Here is a 12,934-nt window from a genome sequence, read left to right on the forward strand (position 1 = left end):
AGGGTCAATGCCCCTAACCTCCACATTATTCAAGGGATCAATTATATATTAGTCATATTAACATTTTCTATTTGAACAGTCATATTACAACTAATATATGCTTTAACTTATCTATGGCTCTGGTATAGTGGAATGGGGTTATGTCTCTGGAAAGCGTGTTTGTACCGGGGGCTGGTAGCCTGCATATCAAGCACAGCAGGCACTCTTTGTTTAGAGATAGGTAAATCAGTTGTTAACATTCATAATATTTGTACTAGCATTTTTTAATGCAATTTTAAAGTTGTTAATTTTTAAAAGTTAATAAAATAGCTTGAAAGAGGCATGATGGTAACCATAGTGATCGGTGGGGAAACCAGCAACTTCTCAATTTGTCTTTAGGTGCCACTCTGACATGCCCCTGGAATTGTTTATCCACACAGGTCACGTACCAAACATCTTTAGAATGATGGCGTTTTTTCACTTGTAAGATGGGAAAACCAATGGTTAGAGCACTGGAATTATTTATCCAACACTTCATGGCTAGTTGGTAGCAGGAGAGGATCAGGACCTCAGGTCTACCCAGTGTCATACTTCATGCTTTTCCCTTGGAGTAGACACAGCAAGTTGGTTTCTGCTTGTTTGCAAAAATCTGATAATTGGTAGTGGCTTTCTGCCACTGTACAGTGAAGCTGCTACCAATTCACTGGCAGTGAATGGTTCTGAAGCTTACTGGACTTCAGGAAAATGAATTCTAGGATTGATTAAGCAGCGTCTGTCTTCACATTAGTGGAGGGGTGGAGAGATTCTGTGCCTCATAGTGATTATTCTGGAGTTACACTTTCACATCATAATGATGATAATAAAATCTCTCCCTATTAAAAGCCTGTTATGTGCCAAGGACTTAACTGTCATATCTCCAATTCTCTCACAGCTCTTCAGTGATAGTGGTAGAGTTCCTGCTGATCAGATGAGTTAACTGAGATGCAGAGAGCTTAAGTGGTGACTTTCTTTAGCATCACATGGCTAAAAGGGATGAGGTTGAAATTTGATGTATTCCCACAAAAACTTCCTTTCTTGCTTTAAGTCTGTATTTGGGGAATATACCACATTATTTCTCTTTCTTAAATAAGCCTGCTACTGAGTTGTCAGTAGTGACACATGAATATGAATGATAGTGCATACTTAGAGATGTAAATTTTAGGAATAGTTAAAGCCATGGTAATAGCTTTATAGTTTTTTTTTTTTTTTTGGTGGTAAGAAATAACAAATCTAGGGAAAATAGAAATATATACCATTACTATTTTGATATTTCCTTTAGATCTAATCTATTCTTGAAATAAAAAATACATATACACTTATGTTTATTTATAAAATTATTACATTTGCTAAGTTAAATTTAAAAGTATGGTTCAGTCAGAGAGTAATTTATACATTGAATAGACTTACCAAGTTGCTGAGCTTGGGGTATTAGGCAAATAATAGGTTTTGCCAGTTTATAAAAATCCACCCCACACTGGGGGAACCAAGACAGTCTTATTTTATGGACTTATTCTGTATTATCCAGATGATAGCTATGAATGGGTTTAATATTTGTCTTCTCACTTCATCATTCCTATTCCTATGGGACAGTCTAGTTGGGGAGACAGACATTTATCAAATAGATAAATATTCTTGTATTCTTTACTGAGTGCCATGAAGGAAAAGCACAGTGTTTTCTGAGGGGATCCTACCTCACTCTGGTGTTCAGGGAGGATTTCTCTGAGGGTGGGGTACTGGTGCTGACTTCTGCAGGAGCATAGAGCTCCTTCCACATGGAAGGAACAGTGTAGTTAAAAACCCAGTGGTGGGGAAGTGTGTGGTTTTTCTAGAGTACCCCAGAAACCAGCATGGTCAGAAGAGGAGATTTCCTTTTGGCAGCAATGGTGGGTCCAGCTGTGACTGGATTTGGTGAGGGATGGCTGTGGTGGGAGAGGAAGGAGTCAGAATGCATCCCTGGATTCTAACTTGTACATCTATGTGGGTAGGGGGTATCTTTCACTGAGATCAGAAACAGGCAGGGAGTATCCTAGGCATCCAGGCAGGAATGTTGGGTGGCAGTTGGGTATAGAGCTCTGGGGCTTAGGGGACCAGCCAAGGGAGACCCATTTGGGGGACACAGGCATGAGGAGGTAATGCAACCTGTGGCTTATATGAACTTGGGAAAAATGAAGCTTTGTCTGCAGTGATGCATGATTTTTTACGTCTTGTACCTATTGACTGTAAGAAGCCTACATTCCAATTAGAGTCCTGTTGTTTAACTGGCCATGTGGTGTTGAGCAAGCTATTGCTTTTTCTGTTCAACGAATGTTAATGTTGCCGTTGCCAGGCATTGTTCTAAGTGCTAGATACACAAAGATTAAAAAACAAACAAAATTTTAGCTTTAATTAATAGAATGCGGAGACAAGGAAATAAACTATTGAGTGATTTCACTCTGACTTCAATTTGTTAATTTATTAAGAGGAAAAGAAAAAAAAAAGATTTATGAAGCTCTTACTGTGTGATAAATCCTGTGGTATCTCATTTAGCCCCCCAGCAGCACAAGAAATGAACATGACTGTACTCTATTAAACTGAGCCCAAGTTACACCACTAGTAAGTTGTATAGGCAGGGTTCACATCCAGGTTTGTCTGACTCTAAACTCCCTCCCTTTCCATTATACCTTTATTGTCTAGAATTTTAAGTGTTTTTCTAAACTGAGCTGTTTATATTATATGAAAAAGATGGAGGAGTTTGAAGCAGGGAAGCATTGTCACCCAAGGTAAATATTTGTGCTTGCATAGTAAGTGTAGTAAGTGAATCAGCAGAGTCCTTGCATCAGTGGAAAAGGTTTTCCTGAGATTTCTCTTGCTCTTAAGAAAGCTGATGCCTGGATGAATGTCAGTCTTTATGAATGGCACTCATGGTTAGCCGAAGGCTATGTCATCTTCCTTGACCTCTTTGATATTTTTGTCATTGACACGGGCAAAGACATGAATGAGATGGCATGCTGATTTAATTGGCGACTGAAGTCAAGATAGGAGATACAGTTAATATATTAGATGTCAGGGTGGAATGATGACTAGAAATAAACAATGAAAATAAGCGGAGGTACAGACAAACTTCCACCACTAGCATCGACTAACCACCTGAATAATGGAAGAGGGGAAGGTGGGGTTTCGTTACAGCTCATGGGATGGATCAGGAGTATGATGGGGCTGCCACCCAAGCACAGAGATCCACAAGGCCACATTAGTACCAGTGGAGGCTCTGGGAAAAAGAAGTGAGCTCCTCCCCATATTTTTTGTGTTAAGGGGACTAACACACACACACACACACACACACACACACACACACACAAATTCTTCAAAAGCAGAATTGAATAATTTTGCTCAGAAAAAGGAAGTAGATATGATTGTCTTCAAATATTCTGCAAAAGGACCTAAGTGAAACCAATGATGTAAACTTCAAGGAACAGAATTTTGTTATGGAGAAGGAAGGAATTCATAACATTCATGGTTGTAGATACATGGCGGGGGGTTTGTACACACATCACCTATGAACCAGTGAGGTTCTTTTCTGTTCTAAGATTCTTTGTTTCATTGCTGAATCCTTTATCTAGAGAATCTTAGGAATTGTGATCAAATGGAGATGTATTGAAGTGCTTTGGAAATGCATGGTAGACATTGGTCATAATTTGATAATGTAGGTCAGGAGGATAATGCAGGGTTTCTAGAGGACATTTCATTGACCTCTGATGCTGTATGTTAATTTGGATGTACCTACACGATGGTTGCATTTTTTAAAGTATGCCTAAGAGTTAAGAATCACAGCTTCTGAATGTTGCTTTTTATTGGTAGTTTATGGAAGTCACTTATACATATAACATATAACAACATATTAATATTTTGTGGCTAGTCTTAATTCTGAAAAATGAAAACCCAGTGGTATTTTAAATTTAAAGTATAGTTAGAAAAAAATATTGTGTCTCCTATTCTTGTCCCATTTAAGGATAATATATATGTGACAAACTTCTTTATTTAAAAATACACATCAAGGGGCACCCGGGTGGCCCAGTCAGTTAAGTGTCTGCCTTTGGCTCAGGTCATGATCCCTGGGTCCTGGGATCGAGCCCCATGTCGGGCTCCCTGCTCAGAGGAGAGTCTGTTTCTTCCTCTGCCTCTGCCCATGTTCTCTCTTTTGCTCACTCTTTCAAATAAATAAAATCTTAAAAAAAAATTACACATTAAAAAAATGTTTCTTTCAGATAAAAACTGAGCAAATAAAAACTGCCTTAAATCCCATTTTTATACTTTTTTTCTTCATCCCCCCCATCTCTGGTTCCACAAATATATATGATATATATGTTCTGTGTAACTTGCCTTAAGGAAACCCAAAGCAAAAATAATGACAGTGGTCATTTTTCCATGCCAGTATATGAGTATTTTGGTCCCTCCCTGCCCTTACCCACTCCCTGCAGTTAGCATCATACTTAGAGAGGGCACCATGGTTCTTGGAGCCAATAACCAATACTAATACTGATGTATTAGAATTCTACTTCTTGATCTTTCCCATACCACGGTAGAATGTAGCACATATTCCTAGATTGACAAAGGAAAACTTATGGTGTCTTGATACTCAAATTCGAAGCTCACGTCTGCTTGAATAGGTACTATCTTGTCAAGTAAAAACACAATGGTTTTAGATGCTGCGTTGCATTTTTTTCCTGTCTCAATTTCATGACCATACATGGATGTATGCTGTAGTGTACATAGGGGACTATGGGCCTGAGTCAGGAAACTTGTGCTCTGGTCTTGGCTCTGTACAAGTGCTGTAGCCCTGGGTAAGTCCCCACAACTCCCAGCCTTCAGTATGTCATCTGGGATGAGATTGTTTCCGTGGTAATTGGATTCTGTGGTAGTGGTGACAGTGGTAACTGAGAATAGTGGTATTTTCTGGCTTGAAGAGGAATACGGAATGAGGGAAAAAGTCTTTAGTGCCTTGCTTCTTTATTTTTGACTTAAACTGATCTTTTTTATTTTATTTTATTTATTTATTAGAGAGAGAGAGAGGCAGAGACACAGGCAGAGGGAGAAGCAGGCTCCATGCAGGGAGCCTGACCTGGGACTCGATCCCTGGTCCCCAGGATCAGGCCCTGGGCTGAAGGTGGCGCGAAACTGCTGAGCCACCTGGGCTGCCTGACTTAAACTGATCTTAATGCCATTAGAAGAACTTGACCAAGAATATTGCATTATATATTATCATTGGTTTTACATGTGTCTTCTGCATAATGTACAGAATCGATAGAGAAATTGGTCGGTGATTTTTACTTTTTACTTTTGAGAACATTTTACTTTATGTGATCAGTCATCATTCCTGTGGAGTTACTGAATCAGCACAATCTGAGTCATTTGTGCTGTGTGCTAAGTGAGACATAAAGAAGTGCAAAGCATGGATGTTGCCATTTTAGACTACTTGGGAGGTAAGAAAATTCATGAAAAATGAAAAACTAGTCCATGAGTTAAATAACAATGCAAGGCAACTGAGAAGTCTGTTACAAGTAGCACAGGAGAGGGGCACCTGGGTGGCTCAGTGATTGAGTGTCTGCCTTTGGCTCAGGTTTGATCCTGGGGTTTTGGGATCAAGTCCTGCATTGGCCTCCCCAAAGGGAGTCTGCTTCTACCTCTGCCTGTGTCTCTGCCTCTCTCATGAATAAATAAATAAAGTCTAAACCAAAAACCAAACCCAAAAACAAATAGCACAGGAGAGACTAGGGTAGGTCCTATAGATAGTGTTCTTGGGTGTGGTGAAGGGGGGGATGCTCTGTTGACCTTGAACCAGGACTTGAGTGAACTTGGGTTTAGACAGACAGGAGAGTGGGGACGTCCTCAGAATAAGGACTAGCAGCCGTTCCCTGTGGGTGAATGCTCTAAATGGGAGTGCGGGTGTGGGGATGGAGAAGGATGAATGTGGGACAGCTGTGTCCCATCCACCCCCACCCTACAGAAAACCATAGTAATGTTTGCAGCATGCCTGGGAAAAAACAGACATTTTAGAGTTATATTTAGACATTATCACAGAAAAGTAAACATAGATTGCTTCATGATATGGCAACCACTTCTTACAGGTCACTATGGCTGGCTCTGATCCTTATCGGCCTAACTTTCACATAGCTGTAATTCATGCACATCGCTTTTAAACATTTGACATTGTTATGTATGTATTTTTCCATTTCTCTGTTCCACTGTGCTCATATGTTATGGCTTGTTCACATATTCTGTAATTGTCGAATAGGTTGTCCTAGTTTTCTTCTTTGAACAATTGGTAAGTGGCTCTCAGAACTGTTACAGTTCTTATTAATTTGATTTTCACATGCATTGTGAGTTAGGTATTATTTCTTCGATTTGCTGAGTGAGAAGCCTAATATGCAATGTATCTGGGGTCATATAGTGGTAGTAAGTGGTGAGATAAGTGTGTGGGCCCACTCTGCGGCCAAGCCCACACTTTCTTCACTGGACTATGCTGTCTCCTGTCAGTATTAAAAATCATGTAGCTGCAGATGGATTTGGAGAAATCGCACCCCTACCCCATTTGAGAGACAGGGTTAGAGTTGGAGCAAGATAGAGTTTTTATTTTTTATTTTTTTATTTTTAAAGATTTTATTTATTTATTCTTGAGAGACACAGAGAGAGAGAGGCAGAGACATAGGCAGAGGGAGAAGTAGGCTCCCTCAGGGGAGCCCCATGTGGTACCCCATCCTGGGACCCTGGGATCACGACCTGAGCCAGAGGCAGACGCTCAACCACTGAGCCACCCAGGCATCCCAAGATAGAGTTTTTAAAGCTTTTGTTTAAAGCTTATTGTCCTGTTATCTCTCAGAGTGAAGTAGTAGTGAAAAACCTACTAGTAGGTATAAAACCTACTGGTATAAACACTCATTTACTTAAATTGGGTTTCATTATTTTTGTCATTTTATAGGTAATGAAATATTACTTCAAAGTTTTCTTTAGTTGCTGGTAATATAGAATATTTTCCCAAATAATGGTTCAAAATGGGAAGAGATTCTTTCTCTGAGCGCATATTTAATCCAGATGTATAGATATGATTAGAGATCAAGAAAATAGGATAGTTCTTTCAGTGGGCTTGCAATGCTTTTCTTCAATTTGTGGTTTAAGAAATTGGGCTGAAAAAATTGTAGCATATTATATTCAGAAAGAAACTACTAATAAACCATTTCCCTAACTTGATATTTGGTAGTAAATACAATTACATAGATATCTTTATTATAAAAACATATGGTGGCATACTCTGAAAGAGTGGTAATGAAGGAATAAGTATAAAAAACATCAAGTCTATTTAAAGTAGGGGCACCTGGGTAGCTCAGTCACTTAAACGTCTGACTCTAGATCTCAGCTCAGGTCTTGATCCTCACCATTGTGAGTTTGAGCCCCGAGTTGGGCCTTCACACCCAGGGTGGAGTCTACTTAAAAAAAAAAAAGTCTGTCTAAAGTATACTAAAAGTATGTAAGTGAGTTGTTGTTTAATTTGGATTATCTTTAAAAGTGTTGTTGGATTCTTAGGCCAGCGTTTGATAAACCTCTTTTACCTATAATACAGCCCAAGTATGCTGCCTAAATTGTCTAGAATATATGTTCAAATATATATTTAAAAAAAATACACATTGTACTCTTATTTAGTTGTCCTTGGGATAGAAAACCTTCAGAGGATTTTGGAGGATGTAGGTAGTAGTGGCAGCTTCCCAAAAGGAGATGTAGGAAGGCATGTGTGTGCACGTGTTCATGTGTGGTGTACAATTGATACATGCATATCTACACAAAAGTTTATTTGAACAAAGGAGTTATAAGAATGCCTTACCAATAAATAAAATTGCATAAGACACTGAGTATAATTAAACCTACACTAGTTGTTTTGAGTTCTTTGAAAATGGGTGGTACATACTGTGGCCTTCAAAGGACTTAGTTTATAGGATTGAAGCTCAAACTGCAGTAGTTGTGGAATGGTATCTAGAGAGGAGTAACATATTTAGAGAAGTATTTGAGGACTGTTTTAATATGCACAATGTCTCTGATAGAGCATACATTTTATATGAGAAATGAAAATGATGGTACTCTGGAATAGATCAACCAAGGAGAGATGATAAAAATACTAAAATTGTTTTGGGTTAGAAGTGAATAGGAGAAGCGACTTGACCTTTAGGTTTTTTGGAAAAACCTATATTTGGTTTGGTCTTTGGTTTCTTTAAGGAGGAAGTAGTAAAAAGCAGGGGTTGAGATCCTGTACTTGTACATATTTAATGTTAAAAATAGGAAGAGCACACAGCAGGATGAATTTGAGGTGTGGATGAGTATTTAACACAAGACCATAAGGAGAGAAGGTTAAAATTAAATAATTTGCACTGTATAAGTATCTGTTTTCATATCTGAAATCTCACTGAAAGGTATTAGATGCATTTTGAGAGGTACAGATAATCTATGTATTTCATGTTTTCGATTTTCAGAACTCTCAGGGTTAAGCTAACATTTTTGACATGGGTGCAAATGAGCTGAATTTTAAGTAGGATGGTAAAGGTTTATTGCAGTGATTAGACAGATATTACAAAACAATTTTAGTCACTGATAAGATGAATTTGCTGCACTGTTACCTATAGCATTAAAATAAAGACACTCCAATAATCATTTTTCCATTTTAAATTTCTGCTTTAATTAAGCCAGTTTTGGGGTGCATTATTTAAAGTGAAATAAGTAGACCTTTCCTATGTCCTGGCTAATCCAGATTGAATGTGAAGATAGGGCTGCCTCAGGACTCCGTATTAGAAATTTAGCTTGAAATCTGATTTACTCAGCCTCTCTCTTGGCCATTCATTCATTCATTCTGAAATCACCAGCTGAGCCTTGATTTTCACACTTCCATAGGAAGTTTTATCTTTTGAGAGAAAGTGTGGAAAATAATTATATTCAGCTTTTTTTAAGGCATATGTTCTGATTTAACTCATTCTAGGAAAACTTAATTCTTAACACTTGATTTTTGTTTTATTGCAGTATATCAACATACATGTTTGTGTGTTGAATTGTGAAGTTAGCACAGGTTGTGTAACATCAGTATATAATCATTGTAAGTACAAAATTTCCTTGACTGGTGAAAGTAACACATCTAAAATTCCATGAAATTTGAATTTTGAGCAGAACTGTTAGGCCTACACATATTCTCATTCAGGTGAGATCAGTTCCTGGCAAATTCCTATGAATCCCCAAGAACTGAGCTTTTTTGTAGGGGGGCTTTGTTACAGCCCACCACAGACCCATTGAGATGCTCTGTCCTTACCATGCCTTGTGTGTCCAGTTAGGATGTCGACTGCATGTGTTACATTTTTGTTCAGCCTGTCTCCAGTGAATTGCTCATTTCTCTGGGATAGGTTGTTTTCATTTTTCTTCAGTGCCTGGTGCACTGCGCATTTAAGAGATACCAAGGAAGGAGGGCAAAGATTGCATGCAGCTTTGGGCTGGGGTGTCAGTGGGAAGAAACTGGCAGTTCTTGTAGCTTCCCCAGCTTGGGGTCTGGGTTTGTGCTCCTGGCTTAGCTCTTACCTCCCATTCATGCCATAGCTCCTTACCTTCGAACTACGGCTCTCACCTCTGTGGTGAGGCTTTCGTTGCCAAACCCAGCAATTACCTTCTAGTCACCGAATATGGAAAAGCTTTTAGCCTTCACCTCTTAAACACCAGGGTTGCATTTGCCATGTCTCATTTGTTGTGATGTATGACTCCCTTCTTTTCTGTGACACCATACTCTCCGGAATCTTTATTTTCTGACCATTCTTCTGGCTTCTTTATGGACTGCTTCTTTCCCTTCTCTCTAAAATGGTGTTATCCTCTACAATTTTGTCCTCTACCATTGTTCTTTTTTCACATATTTTTCCTGGGTGAAATACTTGAGTTTTTATATGCTTCCTGTTGATTAAATCATCCAGTATTTGTTGAACATTTTATTATGTGCCAGGTGTACTATTTGACTTATGTCCTAGAGATACAATAGTGAGTAAAACAGAAGAGTTGCTGCCTTTCCAGGAGCATGTATCCTCTATATGCTGACTTTTCCCTATATATCATTCTATGTCAGCCCTTACTCCCCAAGCTACAAACATATTGGGTTCCTTCCTATTTTTTTATTTTATTTTATTTTATTTTATTTTATTTTATTTTATTTTATTTTATTTTATTTTATTTTATTTTATTTTATTTTTTTATTTTATTATTTTTTAAGATTTTATGTATTTATCCATGAGAGAGAGAGAGCGAGAGGTGGGGGGGCAGGCAGAGACACAGGCAGAGGGAGAAGCAGGCTCCATGCAGGGAGCCTGACGTGGGACTCAATCCCGGGACTCCAGAATCATGCCCCGGGCTGAAGGCAGGTGCTAAACCGCTGAGCCACCCAGGGATCTCAGGTTCCTTCCTTCTAGATGTTTTCACCTGGGTTTCCTATAGGAACCTCAGATTTCCTATGTAGAATACTGAAGGCTCCCTTTGGCAAATGGAGGAGAGGGCTGATCTGCTTCTACCTCTGCATATCCTGTCTCAGATGGTGTCTTACTATCTATTGAGCCACCTTTGACTCCTGTCTTCTTCCATCACTTAGTCTCCAAGTTGTGTTGTATTTCCATCCCATTACTTGAATCTGGGCTTGCTTTCTGCCACTACTGCCACCAGTTCAGTATTTCAGCTCACCTGCCTGCTGCAGTAGCCCACCCTGGCTCCAGGCAGCTGCTTGAGAGCAGGCCTTCTGAAGCTGGATCCAACTATAGCTGCCTCTTAAAAGCACCTAGTGGTTCACCCCAAGGTGCAATCTGAAGCCTTTCAGATGACGTGCAAGGCTCACCCATGTACTGTCTTCTGCCTGCTGCAGCTTCTTTGCAAATTTCTGCTTCGTTTGGATCTCAACTGCTTATGTTTACTCATAAACATCAGGCAGCTCACCTTCCTTGAGCCTCTGCTTTATGCTGCTCCTTCTGCTCTGTGGTTCTCTATGCCCTGTCCCTCCCCACCTTGAGCCTGGCACTTTCTCACTCATTTATTCTGGTAATCTTTAAGCCTTCTAGAGGGTTTTCATATGTATTATATAGAGTCTGGCATACAGTGGGGATCAATATATGGTTTTGAAAGGAAGGCAAGAAGGATCTCTTGTATGAATGCTGCAGGCTTTTTTAGCACCTTGGGGAGGGATTTCCCTTGCCAGGGCTTTTGCTCCTTTGAAGCACCCAAGGCAAGAAAGTCCCAGTTGAGTCTCTAGTTCTGGCTCTCCCGAATGGCCTTGGCCCTGAGGCCCATGGGCTGACTCACTAAACCCAAAATAAAACTCAGAGTCTAGATTTGAACTGGTTATGTTTGGTAAGATACTGACATAGGGAAGGTGGCTTGTGATTCATAGTCTGGGTGCCTATTCATATGCACTAGTGATCTTTGAAAACTTTTACCCTAGATATTCTGTATTATCTAAAATCTACCCTTTCACTTTCTAATGAGTACTCAGATGCATTAATGTTTGATCAGGAGTTGCAGACTCAGGTCCAAATTAGAGTAGTTTTTCTGAGAATACTTTGAAGTCAAAATCGTTGCTAACCACTCAGTATACTTTATCTTTATTACTAGTAAGCTAAAAGGAACCGGCTGAGATTAACTGTCATGCTCATATCCTATATGTATAGCAGAATTTTAGATGCAAATGTTTTCTCTGCAAACTCTTTCCTCCTTTTGTTTCCTCCTTCGTAATTGCTAAAACCTTCCTAAAAATAAAAAATAAGTGTCATGTATCCATCTAGACCTTTTTCCTAAATGTTCTGGGTTTTTATATGCCACCTAATTGTTTTTTTTAAATTAAATAATTGATTTACAGCATATTAGTTTTTAGATATTATAATCTGATATTTGTATATATTGTGTGTCTTTAATATTGTCAAAAGTAAGGATAGTTGTGTAAATGTTAGTGTAACAAAATCTCTGCCTTTGTAATACATAATGACTTAATCTGTGTCTTTGTTTATTTCTTCCCAGGGCAGCCCAATGGATCCTATGGTGATGAAGAGACCTCAGTTGTATGGGATGGGCAGTAACCCTCATTCTCAGCCTCAGCAAAGCAGCCCTTACCCAGGAGGCTCTTACGGCCCACCAGGCCCACAACGGTATCCAATCAGCATCCAGGGTCGGACCCCAGGGGCCATGGGAGGAATGCAGTACCCACAGCAGCAGGTTTGTGCTGGTTTTAATCCCATTTCCCCTTCAAATTGGTGATGTTTTGTCTTTGTTGCTGTCTACCTAAAGATTGGTACTGAGAGAATTAGGAAGCATTATTTTCTTTTTTCTTCTAGTTTTCATAGTTTTCAGGTAATCACAGGTGCAGTTTTCTTTCAAAGAAGGAAAGGTGATAGGGCACCTGGGTGGCTCAGTCAGTTAAACTTTCAACTTTCAATCTTGGTGCAGGTCTTGATCTCAGGATTGTGACTTCAGCCTGCCTTGGGCTTCATGCTTGGCGTGGAGTTTACTTAAAAAAAGAGCCATGGTTGGCCAGTCATTAAGCATTGGATTCTTGATTTCCCCTCAGGGTCAGGAGATGGAGGCCTGCCTGGGAATCCCAGCATGAGCTGCTTAAAATTCTTTCTTTCTCCCTAGCCCTCTGTCAGCTTGCTCCGCCTCCTGCGTGCATGCGCATACACTTTCTCTTTAAAACAAATAAAAATAAAAATAAATAAAAAGGAAAAGTGAGCTTCTTAGAACAAAGTGGACAAAAATACCTGTTTGGTGGAGGCTGTTACCGTGTTACTGACTGTAGTTGAAAGACAGGCAATCTCATCATTTTGCACTACATTATATAGATCTAAACCCCATGAAGTCAACTTCGCTTTCTAACATTTCTGATGTCAGACTGGCA

At 39.4% G+C, this 12,934-nt stretch overlaps 1 protein-coding gene across 11 annotated transcripts in view; it reads left to right on the forward strand.

Annotated features, from left to right (window-relative positions):
• The window catches only part of ARID1B (AT-rich interaction domain 1B), a 434,837-nt gene that overhangs the window by 39,210 nt on the left and 382,693 nt on the right, over window positions 1–12,934 (forward strand). For all 11 annotated transcript variants that reach the window (XM_072828796.1, XM_072828832.1, XM_072828804.1 and 8 more), the window contains exon 2: window positions 12,061–12,255. In XM_072828796.1, coding sequence (XP_072684897.1) covers window positions 12,061–12,255 — 195 coding nt within the window. The remainder of the gene's footprint in view (window positions 1–12,060; window positions 12,256–12,934) is intronic.

The sequence above is a fragment of the Canis lupus genome, chromosome 1, assembly GCF_048164855.1.
Source record: "Canis lupus baileyi chromosome 1, mCanLup2.hap1, whole genome shotgun sequence".
Classification (NCBI taxonomy): domain Eukaryota; kingdom Metazoa; phylum Chordata; class Mammalia; order Carnivora; family Canidae; genus Canis; species Canis lupus.